Source organism: Sceloporus occidentalis, unplaced genomic scaffold, assembly GCF_023333645.1.
Source record: "Sceloporus occidentalis isolate IW3139 unplaced genomic scaffold, rSceOcc1.0.p SCAF_2, whole genome shotgun sequence".
NCBI classification, from domain to species: Eukaryota; Metazoa; Chordata; class Lepidosauria; order Squamata; family Phrynosomatidae; genus Sceloporus; species Sceloporus occidentalis.
The window spans coordinates 249,995,060-250,009,608 of NW_028316982.1; the positions used below are offsets into that span (position 1 = coordinate 249,995,060).

Genomic DNA, 14,549 nt, shown 5'->3' on the forward strand with positions numbered 1-14,549 from the left:
AAAAAACCCCTCCTAAACACTTCTAGTGGGTATTGCTGCATTTTTACCATACTTGGAATTCAAAAGGGCCTCTTCTCTAACACTATGCCACACTTGCTCTCCAGTTATCTCTGATGCTAGCAAGGATACACACACACACCCCATAACCAGTAATCAGTGACAGCCTCATCCCTCATGAATTTGTCCAATCCGCTTTTAAAGCTGCCAAGAATGATAGCCAACACTACTGCTATAGTAGCTAATTCCACATTGAGGTAACAATAGATTATGCTACACATTTTCTTTTTTCTATTCCAAATCTCCTAAAACTCAGTTGATGATCTTTGTTCTAGGATTATGAGATACTAGATATACATTCCCCACATCATACATAATTATGTCTACTTTTACCATGTCTGCCCAATATTTCATTTTTCTACACTAAAATGCCCAAATATTGCAATCTTTCTCCATAAGATGAGTTCAACCCACAACACGTGGTCTCAAAACACTTCTATTTCAGTCTGAATTTCCACATGTACCTTTTAATTTGATTTCAGACTTTAAATAGTTGTTCTTCACCCAATTTTAATTACAGATAGCACAATGATTTCTAATTAGGATAGGTATTTAATTTAGCTTTCATTCTATTGAATTATGATCCCCTCATAGCCCATGAAGTTTTCTAATTATCTCTAACTTCATTAATGATTACTAAAACTGTTGGTTTAATTGTTATGTAGGTTTTTTTAAGTCTACATCACCACCTTGTTCACTAATTTGTGCTATCTTTTAAGAAAGGTAGTCATACTGAGAACATTTAGTCAGTTTGGAAGGGAAAAGAATTGTGAAGGTTTAAGCCATACCACTCAAAATTTCAACAAGATTGTTAACCACCAAAGTGGCCCAGTTCACCCAGGTTAAAGTCCTTTAGTCCCAGCTCTCTTTTCCCCAACATTTGTCTGCATGCACCTTCAGGAGCTTATGTAGCTGGATCCAAATAGGACCCCACAGGTCAGGATGAAAGATCACAAATTAGAGCAATGATTCACAAAGTTTGATCTTCCAGATGTTTTGAACTTCAGCTCCCAGAACCCCAGAATCTTCACCAAGCTGGCTGGGCTTCTGGACGCTAAAGCCCAAAACGCATAGGAGACCAAAGTTTGAGAATCACTAGACTAGTTCTTCCAGGAATGAAAGCAAGGTAGTTGTCAAGCATCTTCTGGAGCTGTACCATTCTTTGTAGCTGGAGTCATATTCCATTTGTAAGATAGGAACACTCATAGGTCCAAAATGTACTATAGAAATAATCCAGTTTGAGACCACTTTAACTGCCCTGGCTCAGTGCTAGGGAATTCTGGGAATAGTAGTTTGTTGTGGCACCAGAGCTTTCTGTCAGAAAAGGCTAAATGTCTCAAAAAACTACAGATTCCAGAATTCTCTAATATAGAGCCAGGACAGTTAAAGTGGTCTCAAACTGGATTATTTCTGCAGTGTATTTTAGATCATAGTGACCTGATCATATTGACCTGTAGGACTGGAGCATGGCTTTGGCATGGCTTCCAGCCTCTTAGGACGCATGCATCATTTAAATAGCATACCTCCAAAGTGACCTGAAGCAGCTTTATTTTGGCCTGTCTGTTAAGGCCCTTACTCCTGAGAAAATGGACATAGGATGGAGTGCAGCCGGAAATACAGAATGATTTGGAAAGGGGACCTTCATTTTTATATTGTTTATTAAAGTATTTGCTCATTACCTCCACAGGGCTCCAAAAGTGACATACAGCAAATAAAAACAAGATAGTAAAAATACTCCTTTAGAACAGTATTGTAAAAAACAGTGTTTTGTTTAAACACAGACACCAAAAACAACCAGAAGAGCTTTCCTCACCCCTTTCCCTCTCCTTCTTCTTCCTGCTCCAGTTTCTCTCTCTCCCTTACACCCCACCAACCTATTCCTGATTCAGCCGATCATTGTTTGAGAGCTACACATGTAGACACACATATGGTTCTCTTTCTCTCTCTTTTATTATTATATATTTAATGTATTTTGATCCTACTTTTTAGCAAATTGTCCCCCAAAGGGGCTCACACACTTTAAAACAGGAATAGCCCCTGCTGTCAGATTTACGAACGAAAAACAACAAGGCAAACTAACAAAAAGATCAGTTCAAGCAAGGCAGCGTATTGCAAGCATACATTAAAATGCAATTCCAACCATGTTGATTTTGCCTTGCTGGTGGTCTTGCCTGAACATTAATTACAGCAGGGATACATAATATGCATTAGAGCAGGAACATGTAGCCTTCACCATAGTACAGCTGGGGCCAATGGGGTATAACAGCATCTGGAAAGAATCCTTTTTTTTAATGCAAAGCTTAGGTTATAGGCAGGCTCAAACTCAAGGGGCCAATCTTTCGGATATCTGGGACCTAAGCCATTTAAAGCTGTAAGTCAGAGTTAGGTTCAAAAACAAATGGAAAACCAGTGTAGTTGGATCAAGACATGAGATATAAGTCCCCCAGCATGCTTGTCAGATATTCATCTGGCCATCACATTTTGCACTAGGTATAGTTTCAAACACTTCCAAGGGCAGCCCCAAGTAAAAGTGAATTAAGGGTAAAGGTAATGGTTTTCCTTTGACATGAATGTCTTGTCATAACTAACTGTAGCGGGGAGTGCTCATCTCTGTTACTAAGGTAGCCTGACAGCACAGAATGCTGTTATCTTCCCATCAAAGTGGTACCTATTTATCTACTTGCATTTGCATCCTTTCAAACTGCTAGGTAGTCAGACACTATGATTTGTGACAGGAGCTCTCTCAGTCCTATGGTGTTTCGGCTTCCAACTGCCAACCTTCCGATCTTACAATCGTCAGAATTGGCATTTTAACCACTAAGCCACATTACAACAGTCTAAATTAAGGAGAATTAAGGCACAGGTCACTGTGGACAAGTTCACTTTCCCCAGGAAATGATATAACTGGAGCACAAAATGAAGCTAAGCAAAACTATTCATCGTCACAGCAGCCATGCTTTTAAATGGCACCATAATACTAACAGAAAACCTCAAAGACCTTGAAAACTATTTAGGAAGATCAAGGAAGAAAGTGCAAAGGCAGGCCTACTGTTGAAGAAGAAGAAGAAAGTAAAAATAATGATGATGGAAAATCTAGACCAGTTGTCCCCAAACTGTACTCTTTAAGGGATTTTGGCCTTAAAGCCTTAAAGCAGGGGTAGGTGTCCCCCACACAACCGGGGGGGGGGGGGGGGGATAAATAATTAAATAATATTTTCAAATGTAGGGCACATTTTTTAAAAATGGAGGACGTGTGAAAAAATTGATGATTTTTAGAAAATGTTAATCTAAATGCATGTTTCTTAGGCATGATCAAAATGGAGGACATTTGGGCATTATTCCTAGACAGATGGCAGAAATGGACTTCCCTTTCTGGCCAACCCCCCCTCCCCCCATTCCAAACAGCACATTTGGGCATTGAACATGGCTTTACTTAAGATGGCCTCTTGCATATTTCAGAGGCTTATTGCATAACCAAACCCCTTGGGTTTCACACTGAACATGGCTTCACATGGCTATGCATATTGAACATGTCAAGGTGGTTTCACAGTTCTTGCACCAAGTGTACTTCTCAGAAGTGTGTATTTGGTCAAGGGACTGTGGTTTTTCTTCACTGCGCATGAGTTTGTAAAAATCACAGCAATTTACATTGGCCGTGCCTCTGAAGCTGGCTCATATCAATATCACCATCACCATCATCCTCATCATCATTATTGTTAAAACAAAGACAGACCTGTAAAAATGGAATGGAAATCCTCCTCCTCCTCCTGCTCCTCTTCTTCCTCCTCCTCCTGTTCCTTCCTTACTCCCTCGTCCTCCTCCTCTTCCTCCCTCCTCCTCCTGCTCCTTCCTCCCTCCTCCTCCCCGCGCACCTGCGCTGGAGGCCAATGGCCCCGCGCGCCTGCGCTAGAGGCCCCGTGCGCTTCCGCGACAGGCCAAAGGCCCTGCGGGGCCTTTGGCAGCAGCAATCAGCGGCAGGACCGAGCTGGGGCCAGTCCCAACGGCTCGGCGGGCTGCATGTGGCCCACGGGCCATAGGTTGCCGACCCCTGCCTTAAAGCCTCAGCCCTGTTGGCCAATAGTCTAGGATTCTGTGAACTGAAGTCCAAAATCCCTTAAAGGGCACAGTTTGGGGACCACTGATCTAGACGAATTCAACCTAGACAATTAAGAAATAGTAGTAGTAAAAGAGTTCTCATGCCTGGGATCAAACACTGATAGAAACAGGGACTGTAGTCAGGAAATCAGAAGAAGATTATGAATAGGGAGGGCAGCTATGGAAGAACTAGAAAAGATTCTAAAACGCAAAGATATACAACTGAGCACTAAAGTTGGGATCGCCCAAGCCATTGTATTCCCTATTACCATGCACAGATAAGATAGCAGGACAGTTAAGAAAGAAGATAGGAGGAAACTCAATTTATTTGAGATGTGATGCTGCAGAAGAGTGCTGAGGATCCCGTGTACAGCAAAAAAGACAAACAAGTAGGTCCTAGAGCAGACCAAGCCAGAAATCTCCCTGGAATCCAAAGTGACAAAACTTAGACTGCCATACTTCAGACATGTCGAGAGAAGATACAACTCATTGGGAAAAAAACACAATAAAGTTAGGAAAGGTGGAGGTAAACAGAAAGAGAGGAAGGTCACATGCTAGACAGACGGATTCTATTAAGGAGGTCATGGGTATGAGTTTGCAGGAACTTAACAGAGCAGTGGAGGAAATGAGTCTTGAAGATGTCTGATTTCAGCATGGGTCAAAATTGAATGGAGAGCAGTTAGCAACAACAGCAACACCTGGAACACAATGTCCAGCTCTGGGCTCCACAATTCAAGGATACTGACAGACTGGAACTTGTCTAAAAGAAGGCAATCAAATGGTAAAGTATCTGGAAACCAAGGCCTCTTGAGGAATGACTTAGGGAGCTGGATATGTTTGGTTTGGAAAAGAGATGACTGAGAGGGAATTTGGTAGTCATCTTTAAATATTTGACAGTATGTCATTTAGAAGATGGGGCACTCTTATTTTCCACTGCTCCGGAGACTAGAACACAAGTATTCAAGTAACAAGAAAAGAGATTCCATCTAAATATTAGAAAGAACATCCTCACAGTCACAGCTGTTTGACTGTAGAATAGACTGCTTCAAAGGGTGGTGGAGCCTCCTTCTTTGGATGTCTTTAAGGAGAAGATGGATGGTCATCTCTGGGAGTGCTTTAACTATATTCCTGTGTGGGAAAGAATTGAACTGGATGGCCTTTGTTTTCCCTTCTAACATTCTGATTCTATGCTTCTACAATCCCTGGGACCTTTTAGGGAAAGCGAAAAAAGCTCAAAAGCAATAAATTAAATGCATCAGACAGGCAGAAAGAATTTCCCAACTGAATCTCTATAAACAATCTTTCCTAAAACATATAATAGTACCAAGGCATATGTATATAATCTGTAGCGACCTCCCGTAAAAAGCTATATTTGATAAGTACAGACAAGTAAACACTGTTGGTATTTCAGTTTTCATTGAATATTTTCCTTTTAAAACCCACCAAAAACTGCAACACATTTTAATGTCTTTAAAAGAAATATTCTATCTCTACCCTAGTTTTCTGAATCTCCAGAGATTTTCTGCTGTCACTCTGCTCTGCTGTCATATGCACTAGAAGCTTAATAAATTAAATACGATATACTGAATTTCCTAACAAGCAAATGTAGAGTGCTTCAGAAACTGCTTGCTGCTGCTTACATATCTCTAGCCCCCCCCGCCACACACACTCAAACTTAAAGTGAATCCAAACAAGAGTCTGATTATTTCAACTAGACCTGCAAGAATATTTAATGGTAAACATAATATTTATATGCAAAACAAATACCAATGAAGGATCTAGAGAAAAATATTGCAGCACTACAGAAGCAAAGCAGGTATAAACATGAACAGTAATCCAAATGAGAGGCTCAGAATCCCATTTGGGGAGAATATATGCATAGAATAAATATTTTAAAACCAAGAAAAATATATACTCCAGACTACTACTATGGCTATTACTATGACTAATATCCAACAATATCATCTTGCTATGAGAGCCAGCTTGGTGTAGTGGTTTGAGCATTGGCATATGACTCTGGAAAGCAGGGATCAAAACCCTGCTGAGCCAGGGTGACTTGAGCTAGTCACTCGGCCTCAGAAGATGGCAATGGCAAACCCCTTATGAAGACACTTGCCAAGAAAACCCTCTGGTAAGTCTGCCTTAGGACTGCCATAAATCAGAAATAACTTGAAGGCACACAGTAACAACAACAACCAACCTGCTAGTGCATATGATGTACAAAAGAAGAAAGGGGTAGATATTTATTTCTGGATCATGCAAGAGGAGTAGAATCCAACACTGTGTGCTTAGACCCCACAAGAAAAATGTGCTACTGCTTGTGCAACTGGAAAAACCTGACAGAACTCCACCAGTATATTGTTTTAGATCATTACTGAAGATAAGAAAGCATACTAACATACAGTACTTGATACAGTGCAGTATGTGTCAGAGTTCATAAAGATGTAATATTTAACATAATCCAGCCTTCCCCCATTGGTTGCCTTGTAGATGCACTGGATTACAACTTCTATCACACTTGGACTGTACGGCCCAACTTATGTAGTGGGATTTGTTATCCAACAAAGTCCATTCTCTAACAGGAGCATGCTCAGTTGGGAAAACTGGTTTAATCTAGTGTAATATAAGGTATGGCGTTTTCTGCAACTGACAGTTTTCCTTTGAACAGTGAACCCCAGATCTTTGATGGAGAATCTTGTTCAGCCTGAATGGAGAGCGTAGCCAAAGTCCAAAGGATAGGACCAAAAAATACCAGCATATTTTAGCTTTAAACAATGGTGTAATGGAAAAAGTGATGTGGTTTTGTGGGGAACCCCTGAGGACTGGATTTTTATCACAGGACCTGACTTTCCCCACCTAGATGCCATGATAACTGAAGATCATACCTGGCTGTTCTCCCAACTCTATGAATGTAAGTATTGGCATCCTCTGGACAGTCAAACTGAATGACCCAGTTCACAGCAGGGAAGTCTGTAAAAGCAATGGAGAGGGTACATGTTTGGTAGGCAGAAAAATCCAACACTTAAAATCAATCCATGGAGGATGAGTTCCCACCTGGCCAGTATTATTCAATACAAATTCTATGCTTCAGATCTATTTTTCAGACACTGTATTCAAAGAGCTTTCCCATAAAGTGAAATTAATCACAGATACCAGCATTATCCATTTGTCAGAAAGAACTAAAATTAATAGCATCTTCATTTGCCAAGTAACGATAGTGAAATGGAGTGTAATTTTACACTCAATGTAGAGAGACGTATAATTTGCATTTAACAAATTCAAAAGCAATTCAAAAGCTAGCTTTCTATGATTTAAGCCAATAACCTTCAATATTCCTGCAGCCAAGAACCCCTGCCTAAACCAATGGTGCAGTTTGGGAGAGCTTTTTAAAAAATCTAGGGTATTATTTTTTAATCTTCAACATTAAACAGTCCTCCCCTTTTTCTAGTCCCTTCTTTCTGTCCAAACCATTCCCTATTGTTCCCTGTATTCCTCATCCTGTCTCAAAAGATGGAGGAAATATCATTGGCCAGCACTTTAAGGCCGACAGTGGTTTTGTTTGCTTGTTTATTTTTTTAAAAACTGTTATTTTATCCACATTTTATTGTACTTTACATTTATTGCACTATTGGGACATAACAGATTTACCAACATTGTACAAGAGTGCATTCATACTGGCCACATGGAAACACACACAGTGTACATTGCTTAAATAGTGACATAAAGTTTAGTATTGGTTTGCCTTTCTCAATTCTGGATCCCCAAATATTGGCAGCATATAACAGCCTGGGATCCCTATCAGACTAGCTGAGAATGCTGGACTTTTACTCTCATTATTTATGAGGGCTCAAGGCTGGGAAAGCCCGGACAGGTAATTCTGAACCTTTATAATCTGTCATGATGAACCTTTGCCCTCCAAATGGTTTGGAATATAACTCCCATATTCCCCTGCCATTGACCATGCTGGCTGGGGCTTCTAGGAGCTGAATATCTGCAGGGCCTCTGGTTCCCTTTCCCTGCTTTATACAACCATGCAGTAATTTGAGACTTCTTACCTAGACCCCGAGCTGCAAGATCTGTAGCAAAGAGAACTGCTGATTTCTTGCGTACAAAATCAGTGTAGACCTCCATTCTTTTCATCTGCTGCTGTTTTCCATGAAGAGCCAATATAGGGAGGCCAGGTCGAAGGCGGCAGAACATCTTAAACAAATACTGGACCTATAAACCAATTTCAATTTAGATTGTAAGTTCTTTAGAGTATATTGTTATTCTGTAAAATGACGTGTGACATGACAATGACACAGCAAAATACAGTCAAATTATTATACGTGCATCACATCTCACAGTTGTGTTTTTGTTTTGTTTTTTACTCTATGGCACCCAGAATGCTAAATCTGACTACTAGCAGTAGGAGAAAAGGATGTTACCCTCCTCCCCTCATAGATATGGCATTTTCTCCAATATAACTGCCATACAAATTTTACATGTTCCCTCTTTTGGAGAGAAATTCAGATATTTAAAAACCAAACCCATTCATACTATTTGACAGTGGAATATGCTACCTCAGTGTGCTGGAGTCTCCTTCATTGGAGGTTTTTAAACAGAGGCTGGATGCCATCGATCGGGGGTGCTTTGATTCAGTGTTCCTGCATGGCAGGGGGTTGGGCCTTGAGGTCTCTTCCAACTCTATGATTGTATGAAGTTACATGGTGGCATCTTAAGTGGCTCACTGTGATTATTTGCCTTTACTTGTTACTGTTTGTCATTACATCCAAACAGTGCTGTATTGTTGAGTCAGTGGAGATGTGTTGTGCAGCAGATAGGAGAAATGTGAGAAATCCCCTTGCCACTTTGGTTGCATCCCACATTTATGTATATTCATATGACTGGTCTACTGAAACTCCTGGGGATAATCAACTACAATTTATTTAATGAGGTATCAGCAGAACTCCATAGACATGCCATGTTCTCACTTCACAAAATGCTTCACTCCTGTACATACAGAAGTGGCTCCCACTTCTTCCACACTGTAACATGGGAACTACAATCAATCTCCACCTTATTTTCAAATCAAAGTGAACTTCAATTGTCTTTAAAAAATTCTATGATGCTTTTTACTAAATTTTAAAAATCCTAAACAGATTTACAAAAAAAGTCATTAACAAATACAAATAAAATTAGTCAGTAAAAATTATACAACAGTAAGAGATGGAAATCAGGCAAACTATTTGTAATAAAGACCCACTAAGAGCAAACCTATGTTCAGTAGAGAGATCATTTCACATGGTGGCATGTGAAGAAGGCCCTTCTCCACACCATGACCACGTGAGCACTAGCAGGTTGTGATATATCAAGCAAGTTCCCATTTCAGAACATAAAGACCAATATGAGCCTATATGAGGGAAAATGGTCTCTCATATAACATGCTACTGACCTGTAAACTAAGAATGGTTAAGTGAATCACCCTGGAGAATAAAGGATTGACAGACGATACGAGAGCCTTATTCAAATATATAACAGGTGTAATGCAGAAGATGGAGCAAGCTTGCTTTCTACTGCTCCAGGCATGAACCAAGGGATTAAATTAAGAAAGAAGATTCAGACTAAATATAAGGAAGAACTCCCTGACTTTAGAAACTCTAGCTGGTTCAAAGAACTGCAGTCAGACTACTGTATAGTGATAGCTATAAGGATCATATAAATCCCTTCTTGCAAAAGCTCCACTGGTTACTATACTATTTCTGGACCCTATACCATTCAAGTCCAAGCTATCTGAAGGACTGCATTTTGCCATAAGAGCCTACCTGTGTTTTCAAGATATTCAGGAAAGGTCATTCTTTCTGTCCCACCATCCCCACAGGGACATCTGGTAAGATCATAGGAGAGGGCCTTCTTGGTGGCTGCTTCCAGTGTCTGGAACTCGCTTCGTAGAGAGGGACTCTCCACAGTATATTTATATCAGCAGTCAATTTTTGTTTTGGGAACTGGCTGCTTGTGGACAAAGCACTTGTAATCATGTCATGTATTGTCTGTACTGTATTTGTTTTAAGGAGTACACTTTTAAATTGCTTTTAATTCTATAATATAATGATTTAACGTAATATCATTATATGGTTTAATATTCATGTTTTCATGTTTTAATTTGTGTGTGTGTTTTAAGAACATGAATTTTTTACCGTATCTCTGTTTAACTTTTGTAAGCTCCCTAGAGTCCCTGTACTTACTATACATAATAGTAACAGATTATTAACAGTGCAATGGACTGCTATGGAAGGTGGTGGACTCTTATCCATTTGGCATTTTTGAACAGTGGTTGGATAACCACCAATCATAGAATCGGAAGGGACCTCACAGACCATTGATTCCAATCTCCTGCTCAATGCACAATTCTCCAGCTAAAGCATCCTCAGTAGGAAGATGATCACACTTTTGAAAATGTCCAGAGAACTTTTACACTTGCTGTGTTCCCATTCCTTTGGTAACTTTGCCTTTAAATGCATTGAATACATTAAAATATTAAGAATTCTGGACAGGATCTGACTAGATATATTTGGGGGGTCATTTCACACTACACAATTACAGTAATAATAAATATTTAGCTGTTGAAACTTTCATTGGCAGGGGGTAGACTAGAAGACCCTTGGGGTATCTATAACTAAGATTCTATGACTGTTTAGGGCTGTTTAACTCAACAAAACACACTGAATGTGACTTGGCAGCTAGTTGGCAGCCAGTGTCAGCTGAGAAGAAAACAGTTTGGAGAAGAGAAGGCTAACAGATGATATGATAGCCATTACTAATTATCTAAAGTGACACCATGAGAACAATGCTGCTCAGGCTATTTGATGCAGAGGGCTGACAAGGGATTTTTCCCAATGCATCTGGGAATGGAACCTTATTTCTTTCCACTGACTACAACTGTTTCTCTCCTGGTAACTTGCTGTGGACAAGCAGTCAATGGGTCATGGACCAGCACTAGTCCACAAAGCACCACTTTGAGTTAAACTGATATGGAAGATGGAGAAAACCTTTTTTTATTTTGCTCCAGAGGGTAGGATATGAACCAATGGATTCAAATTACAAGCACAGAGGTTCCATCTAAACACCAGAAAGAACATCTGACTCTAAGAACTGTTTGATAATAGAACCAACTGCTCCAAAAAATGGTGGACTCTTCTTCTTTAGAAGTCATTAAACAGAGGTGGATGGTCATCTGTTGGGAGTGCTACAGTTGTATATTCCTGTCAAGGAGTGTCCTTTGTTTGCAGCCCCTACCAATGTCCCTGGATGTCCCTCGCAGCCCCTACCAATGCTGTGATTCGATTATTCTAAGTCAACTGTACATGAAGAAAGCTGAAGCCAAGCAGTAAGCGTATGCTTGGGCAATATCACTTGGAGGATTGCAAGGAACAGCTTCATGAATGAAAATTGCTCTACAGATACAAACTCCATAAATATATTAATATACAAACCATAACACTGTATACATGACAATAATCACATCTGACATTTGAATGTGTGACTCTTAGTATACAGAAAAAGCTTCCATAAACCCTCAATCCAGAATGTGTCCTGATACAGATCAGGGTTTCAAGCTAGTTTCATGTTGAAAAGGGACTACCCTGTGTCTTATTCATTCCCAAAGACTTTCACAGGCAAATAGCAGGTAGAGAGTTTGTTGTTTTCAGAAAGAAGCCAGAATGAAGTCACAAGCCAGACTGGGGGCTTGCAACTGCTTATATTTGTTTAAAATTATAAATAACAATTTTTTAAAAAAAGAAAGAAATGTTTGTCATAGTTCTGTTTGCCTCCCAGAGGCCATGGAGAATTTTACCTTCTCTCTTCACAAACTACAGATTGGCCTTTTGTCTAGTTGTTTTCCACAGCAGACCAATGCCATCATATGAATGCCCTGGTGCAATACCACTAAGATGTAGGCCTCTTATGCTGCTTGATAATGCTTGACTGCTATCTCTTACAGTAGAAGCAACTTAAAAAACCATGGAGCTTCACTACATAAGCTGGGGTGTTTTGCTTTGTTTTTGTATCGTGCATTGGCTGAGGGCCTCATAAAAGCCAGGTCTAAGCCAGGGGTGGATAACTGCAGAGGGCTTGTGACTCCTCCACCAGAAAATGACTTCTGCCCAAAAATAACTTCCAACTTATTTTATCACCTGCTTGCAGCTGATTTTGGGAAGTTGAGAGGGGGAGTCCTTGACATTTGCCACTTATGGGGTGCTTCTTTGCCATTGGGGGTGGTGGTTTTCACTCTGTGGGTCAGTAAGAAAGCCCCTACCAAGGTGCATTTTAACCACACCTGGCCTAAGTCAATATATACATAATGTGTGTTTGCTCACTACAAAAAGAGAACCCTCCCTTACAGTGGAGTGGATGCTTGATTGCTATCTCTTGCAGCAAGAGCACCTTAAGAAACCATGGAGATTCACTAAATGAGCTGTTTTTTGTATCATGCAAATCTGGGTATATGCTGCCACCCTCATTTGTTTCACTCCAAATAAACCAAAAAGAATCCAAAGTCTGTCTCAGGTTTATTTGAGGATTCCATCTCATTTGTTGACTGAGAAACAAAGCAGAATGGCATCTGTGCCCAGGTTCGCAGGACACAACAAATTAACCACAGAGCAAAGCTCTGTGGCTTTTTTAAAGCTATGGCCACAGATCCCTGTCTTACCAGAAAAGCACCCACTGTGTTAATCAAAACTTTGGCTTAATCCTAAAGAGCCTTAGCTGTCAACCTCAGAATAACCACTTTTGCAAATAATAGGACTAAAGTGTGACCATTTCTAGCTTGAGGGCTCTAACAGCAAGACATTTTGCCAGCTTCCAAGAAACAGCTTTTTCTCCCATTACAAGAAAGTTTTAAAAGTATTTACACATTCCTTTTCTCTAAACAAAAAATATATTTTGGCAGATGGTTTAATTTATGATAAGGCCACTGCTTGAAGTTAGTATTAGCTGGGTGTTTTTTTAAAAGAAAAAAGAAAAAATGATTTTTATAAATTGCAAGATGGCATTCTAAATATGTAATACCTCTTTGCAGCTTGCAAAAAATACAATACTCTTCTTATTTAGGTGGCTTCTCAAAAACGAATACAGCATACTGATTTTCTGGTGCAGTTCACAAACAATGTAGTTCTGTTCCAAAGTTGCTGGGGTACTATAAAGAAAAAGTTACATAATAATCATTATTACTTATAACTGTTAGAATTACACTTGCAGTTGTAATCATTATGTTCAATTTTCATCATGTGTTTCCACAAATGATGCTCAGGGTTGCTAACAGCAACAATTAAAATATATACTAAAACAGCAATTCAATTCAGGGGTCAACAGAAAAAACACCAATTAAAAAACATAAAAAACAAGCGCTTGAAAGCAAACAATATATTTGCATGTCAGTTTTTGAGTTAAAGATGTGTCTAAATAAAAATATCTTTGTCTAGCTAGACCTTCCTTGCCAAAAATTTGCAAAGCTTGGGAGCATTCACTGAAAAGAGCCTCTCTTGAATTCTCATCAAATGGACTTTAGATGCTGGTAAGGCAAAAAGAAAAGCATCCCCTGAGGATCATAAAACCCAGGCAGCTGTATATGGGAGAATGCTGTCTTTCAGATAATCTGTTCTCAAGTCATGGAGGCCTTTATAAGATTATAACCAGAATACTAAATTGGCCTGGTAGCACATAAACAAAGGTTCCTTCAGAACTTGGGAAAGAATGGAGGGACTACAATTCCAAGAATCCCCTAGCCAATATGTCTAGGGTTGCCATATCCCGCCCCCCGGCGGGACAATCCCGGTTTGGGCGGTGCCATCCCGGTCCCGGTCCGGTTTGGCGCCCAAACCGGGACGGCCCCGCCCACCGCGGCCACCTCCGCCGCCGCCGCCGCTGCTCCAAGGCCTTTCTGAGGCCTGGGAGTCGGGACGGAAAAGGAGGGCAGCGAGGCCTGAGGCGGAGGAGGCTGCAGGGAGGCGGCGCCTCTTGGGCGCAGCCGCGCCAACCTTCCCGTCTCCCTGCAGCCTCCTCCCTCCTTCCTGGCCTCCGCGGGGGCCAAGAAGGAGGCGAGGATCGGGGCGATCGCCGCCGGCCTCCTCGCCTCCTTCCTGGTCCCTGCGGGGGCCAAGAAGGAGGCGAGGATCGGGGCGATCGCCGCCGGCCTCCTCGCCTCCTTCCTGGTCCCTGCGGGGGCCAAGAAGGAGGCGAGGATCGGGGCGATCGCCGCCGGCCTCCTCGCCTCCTTCCTGGCCTCCGCGGGGGCCAAGAAGGAGGCGAGGATCGGGGCGATCACCGCCGGCCTCCTCGCCTCCTTCCTGGTCCCTGCGGGGGCCAAGAAGGAGACGAGGATCGGGGCGATCGCCGCCGGCCTCCTCGCCTCCTTT

At 41.2% G+C, this 14,549-nt stretch overlaps 1 protein-coding gene across 5 annotated transcripts in view; it reads right to left on the bottom strand.

Annotated features, from left to right (window-relative positions):
* The window catches only part of DDX10 (DEAD-box helicase 10), a 230,579-nt gene that overhangs the window by 189,484 nt on the left and 26,546 nt on the right, over positions 1-14,549 (bottom strand). For all 5 annotated transcript variants that reach the window (XM_089512692.1, XM_089512696.1, XM_089512693.1 and 2 more), the window contains exons 7-9: positions 13,204-13,330; positions 8,208-8,370; positions 7,038-7,122 (exon numbers count right to left, since the gene is read on the bottom strand). In XM_089512692.1, coding sequence (XP_089368818.1) covers positions 7,038-7,122; positions 8,208-8,370; positions 13,204-13,330 — 375 coding nt within the window. The remainder of the gene's footprint in view (positions 1-7,037; positions 7,123-8,207; positions 8,371-13,203; positions 13,331-14,549) is intronic.